The sequence below is a fragment of the Vicia villosa genome, unplaced genomic scaffold (assembly GCF_029867415.1).
Source record: "Vicia villosa cultivar HV-30 ecotype Madison, WI unplaced genomic scaffold, Vvil1.0 ctg.001205F_1_1, whole genome shotgun sequence".
Classification (NCBI taxonomy): domain Eukaryota; kingdom Viridiplantae; phylum Streptophyta; class Magnoliopsida; order Fabales; family Fabaceae; genus Vicia; species Vicia villosa.
The window spans coordinates 192,088-197,255 of record NW_026705535.1 but is presented as its reverse complement, the minus strand read 5'-3'; the positions used below and the strand labels follow the sequence as shown (position 1 = coordinate 197,255).

At 36.9% G+C, this 5,168-nt stretch overlaps 1 protein-coding gene across 1 annotated transcript; it reads right to left on the bottom strand.

Moving 5' to 3' along the window:
- Positions 1 to 531: 531 nt before the first annotated feature.
- LOC131634010 (uncharacterized) lies at positions 532 to 1,473 on the bottom strand. Its single transcript, XM_058904675.1, has one exon. It carries the CDS (start codon positions 1,471 to 1,473, stop codon positions 532 to 534), a length of 942 nt encoding a protein of 313 aa, XP_058760658.1.
- Positions 1,474 to 5,168: the final 3,695 nt, after the last annotated feature.

The window sequence follows — 5,168 nt, the reverse complement described above, 5'->3', positions numbered from 1 at the left end:
TAAGACTCTGACTCAGATGTGAATGTGAATGTGGTATGATGCATGCAATGCAAAAGACCCGTTTTTGTTTTAATTTTCAAAACATATCATAATATCTTTCAAGGATTTATTTAAGAGTTTTGTAAATGTAAACACTATATAGTAACATGAAAAAGAAATTTCATTCATTAATAATAAAGGGACAAAGGCAACCTTGGTACATATAAGGATCATCGAGGGTCATCGAGGTACCATTTTCTTTTGATAGCATACAAAGGGACAAGGGACAACCGATTCATAAATTACTTTCAAGAGTTACATGGTAGAAACAAATTAAGAAAGCTAGTAAAATCTAAGAGTGATCATCAAAGCTTAGTGAGAAGTATCCATATCATCTTGAGTTTTCTTCTTCTTCAGCTTGACCTTTTCCAGCTTATCAATAATACTCTTCCATGCAGCTTCTTTTGGAGGGAGTGCTTCTTCTTTTTGCTTCCTTTTTTTCTCTCTTTCATATTTGGCAACGGTAGCATCCTTAGCTATAAGCCAAGTGTCTTAAAGGAACAGTTGATCATTCTTTTCTTTCAACACTTCTTCATAGGATTCTTCCAACATTCCTATTTCAGCATCAGAAGACTCAAACTTCTTCCAATGGTCTCTTGATTTCTTCATTTTTCTTAGAGCTTCTTGGAGACTCTCAATTGTTGAAGGAACTACAATGGGTGGAACATACTCCTCAATTGGGGGTGCAAATGTTCTAGGGAGAATAGACATTCTCATTTTAGCAGCTCTGGCAGTGACCCAACTTTCAAAGGGCTCAGGAGAGAGATCCCATTTGGTCTTCCAGTCTTTGATTTCTCTTCTATGGCTTGGATTCCAAGCATTAACAATCCTTTCTCTAAACATTTTGTTCTCAACTCTTTCTTCCAGAAAGAACCCATCCAATAAATTGCTCCTTGGTCTTTTGTCAATAGGAAACCCAAATTGATGACGAGCTAACACGGGGCTATAGCTGATTACTCCTTTTGTACCAATGAGGGGTACATTAGGGAAATCACCACAACAGTCTAAAGTCTTCATTCTACAGAAGTGATTTCTTGTCCAAACAATCGCAGTGTTGGTAAGAGTCATGATCTTGTGTGACCATTTTAATCCTTCTTTCTGGGTCCAGAATTCAGGGGTGTTAGACAGATGAGATATGTACCACTTGTATAACAAAGGAGTACAACATGTAACCATTCCCTTTCCATAGGAATGTCTGAGATGAATAGAATAGTAAGTGTCCCCAAGTAAGGTAGGAACATGATTCTTCTTCATAAAGATCTTGATGGCATTCATATCAACAACGTTGTTAATGTTAGGGAACAAGAACAATCCATACACCAATAAGGCAAAAACAGCTTCAAAGTCTTCTTCCTTTCTTTCTTGTGACAAGATGAGAGCTTTCTCAATTATGAACTCAGCAGGTAACCTAGGTAATCCTCCTTTAGTAACCATGTTCTTTTCAATTTCTCCCTTTCTCAAATGAGTAGACTTTGCAATCTCACAAGGCTTGGGATCTTGTTCTAAACCAGTAAAAGGAACTCTTCCAGTAATAGGTAACCCAATAATGCTTGAATACTCTTCCAAGGTAGGCAATGGTGTTAGAACAAGAAATGTTCTGATCAATATTCTTAGTTTTGATGATAACATTATTTATGAATTTTGTATAAGAGAATGTGGTACAAAATCAGCGCTCAGAGGCTATGACCCAGAAGTTATGGGTGGCTTCATTAGAACATGGTATGGAAGAAATTAGAAGATGGTCCTGCAGAATTAGGACATGAACTGGAAAGCATTAGAAGATGCAAGTCAGAAGTAAAACTCTAAAGATCTGATGGTATCACGCTCAAAGCACTTCTAAAGTCTGAAGACAGAAGTTGCATCTGCACCAAAGCTGATGACTCTGATATTCAAATGTTTATTCTACATATTCTGAGTCTAGAAGAAAGTACAAGAAGAAAAGGCTATAACGTCAAATCTCTGACTGACAAAAAGAACGTTAGAAGCTACAAAAGGCAAAGTCAGTAAAAGCAGTGAAGGCGTGGCTCGAGGTAGTTGACAAAAGAGTGAAACATTAAATACAGTAGTATACTATTCACGCAAAGCATTAAATGCTCCCAACGGTCACTTTTCCTCAGCGCCTATAAATAGATGTTCTGATTCAGAAGCTGTTGCACCCCAAAATTTGCCCATCTTAATTTTTATTCTAACTGGCTTAAAGTTTCACATTCATCTGCACTTTTCATTAGGTCATCAGCATATCATACATTCATTAAACCATCGCGAACTCGGGAGATTAATATACGTAATATCAATTAAGGGTTCATCATGATCAAAAGGTGTTTGCTTGTCATTTTTATGCGAGTAAACGGAGAAAATTTAAGTGAGACTGGATTCGTTATGGTGAATTATTCAGGTCAAGATGTTCTTCTACGCATCAAAGAAGCTCTCAAAATATTTTGATCGCTTGAAGCGCAAATTACTTATGATTTGGGAAGTAAAGACAAAACGTTCATTAACTTAAGGATTGGAATTCATTGGTGCATGCGAGATCGGAAAGGCCATATGAGTACTTGAAATATAAGATACTAATTTAAAACGTTTGTCATGGTACGGGGTTGTAGTTCATGGATTTTCTTTTGGTGCCAAAGATTTCAAACTCACTTTTGAGCATTATTCAATATTGGTTCAAGAAGCTTCCTGTACATAGTTCGTTTCAAATTCAAATTGGAAGAGAAAGTTAGAATTTACATCTACGTTGACAAGAGAAGAACACTTTGTTCATGAATGTCTACAAAAAAATCTAAAATTATGTTATACAAGAAGTTATTACAAGAGGATCTCATATTACAATTCCATTACATGCCATATTACAAAAAAAGGGGAATCTATGTCCAATTGCACATTACACTATCCCGATACAGGAGTTGTTCTAAACTTATTCTTGTAGGGAAGCCACGATTCCATTCTTGTCTCATCTTCAAGCTTGCCAACTTCAAATCATCACCCTATGCCCTCCATGTGGGATCCATGTTTAAAACCTTGTTCAAAGCTTGTCATACTCAGGTTGTAAATCTACAAATTCAAACCACATAAAAGTCATACTGTGTCTATATATAAGTCAAGTCAAACCAATCAAAAAACCTCAAGCGGATTAATACCTCAGCATAATGTTTCATAAACCGAATTACCATATACACAATCCAAACTCAGCCCTGTATTACTGCAAGAAAAAGTCACTAACAGCCCCTCGATACGCCTTCAAACCATGTCTTTGCTAGCATTAATTATGGCCTGCATATCCATTCAAACCTGCATTATCATCAAACAAATAAAAACCAGTTCCAGAAATATGCCTTCATATAGATTTGCATACATAAACCTCACCACATGTTAACTCTCCCATTCCTAACAACCTCTAACCCAAACTAACTGAACCACTAACAGTTACAAACCTCCAACTGTCAAATACTTTTACTAACTAAACAGTTTTTACAATTTTACTAATTGGGTTAACTCTTCACTAACCTAAACATACTAACAGTTTTACTACTAATATCTAACTACTAGTTTATTAACCGTTTTTTGACACACTAACAGTTCTGAATCACTTCTTTGGCTTGTAATTAACAATTTCTTAACCACTTTCTAATTGCTAATAGTCCTGTTTAACTAACCTACTAACATAAGTATCCCCAATTAATTACTAACTGTTTTACTAACAATCTCACAACTGACTTTTCTACTTGATTCAAACTTTCTGACTTAACATAGCAACACATGCTAACAGAATTCTCAACTAACATTTACCATTCTTATAAGATAACTAACTCATAACTGTCAAAAACCAAGTAGCAACTGTCATAACCAACTACCTCTAACAAACCTAACAACCACATAACAGAATCCAACCACACGTAACTAACTTCCCAAACTGACTCAAACTACCTGAAATCAATCTTCAATCTCCACCCTCGATTTTGTAACTAACCCCCTCCAATCTAACAGCAAAAACTCACTCTGTAACTAACTTCTCTTCCCTCCACTTCTATAAATTCAAAGCTCCCTTCATCATTCGGGGTCTTCCATTCCTCTCCACCATTTCTCACCACTTTCTCCATGCTCTATTCATCAATCTCACTTCATCTTCATCTTTCTCACTCTCACTCAGAATCCATCAACCCTCACTAGAGCTCATCACCATTATTGATGGAGTTTCAACCTCTGAAACTCCTCCAATAGAGCTAGACTCCAATACTGCGATTCATTGGAACCTCTTTCAATCTCCTTATCCTCGTCTCTCACGATTTCAGAATCAACCAACGAAACGCAACAAGAAAATTGCAAGAAGAACGGAAAGAAGAAGAAGAAGATAGCGCAAGAAGTAGAAAGATAACGGAAGAGTACCTGAAGTGAAGACTTCCTCGCGTTTATTTCGCCAAATCGACACCGTCGAAGGAGCGCCGGACTGACTCCGGTAGGTAAACGCGAACTCCTCAAACTCTCTTCATCTCTTTACGCTATTTTTTTGATGCCATACAGTAGATTACTGTCTTCTGATTATTTTTCCCATGATCTCGCTCCTCGATTGTTAATCGTGGAGGCTTAATTGCATTTCTTCTTAGACCTAGGGTTTCGTTTTACATTAGATTAGGGACGAAGAGAGGAGAATCTGAGAAAGATACAAATTAGGATCTGAGATTGAGATGAAAGGCGAGGGAGAGCGTTGCTCGTGGTTCGATTCACGGCGGCGCAGTACTTGTTTGATCGGAGATAAGTGCGAAGTTCACCGCGCCGTTTTCTTCGTGAGAGAGAGAGGATACGTGAGCTGAATCGTCGCATAGTCACAACCCTAATTCCCCTTTTGTAATTCTGTGTCTGATTAATGCTAATTAATAATTAGTTAGAATTATTATAAGGTTTAACTCGCATATTAATAATAACATAAGGTTTAGTTTCTAATTAATTGAGCTAGTTGACTTTAATTGAATTATAATCTGATGCTAAAAAACTGAATAATAATAATATGGATCAATAAACATATCTTGGGCCAATTCTAGTTCGCACCCCCTTTTGCCAATGGTCTTGCTTTTTTAGAAAGAACTGTAACAACAAAAATCTTGGGCCTCCTTGCTGATCACACCCCCCTT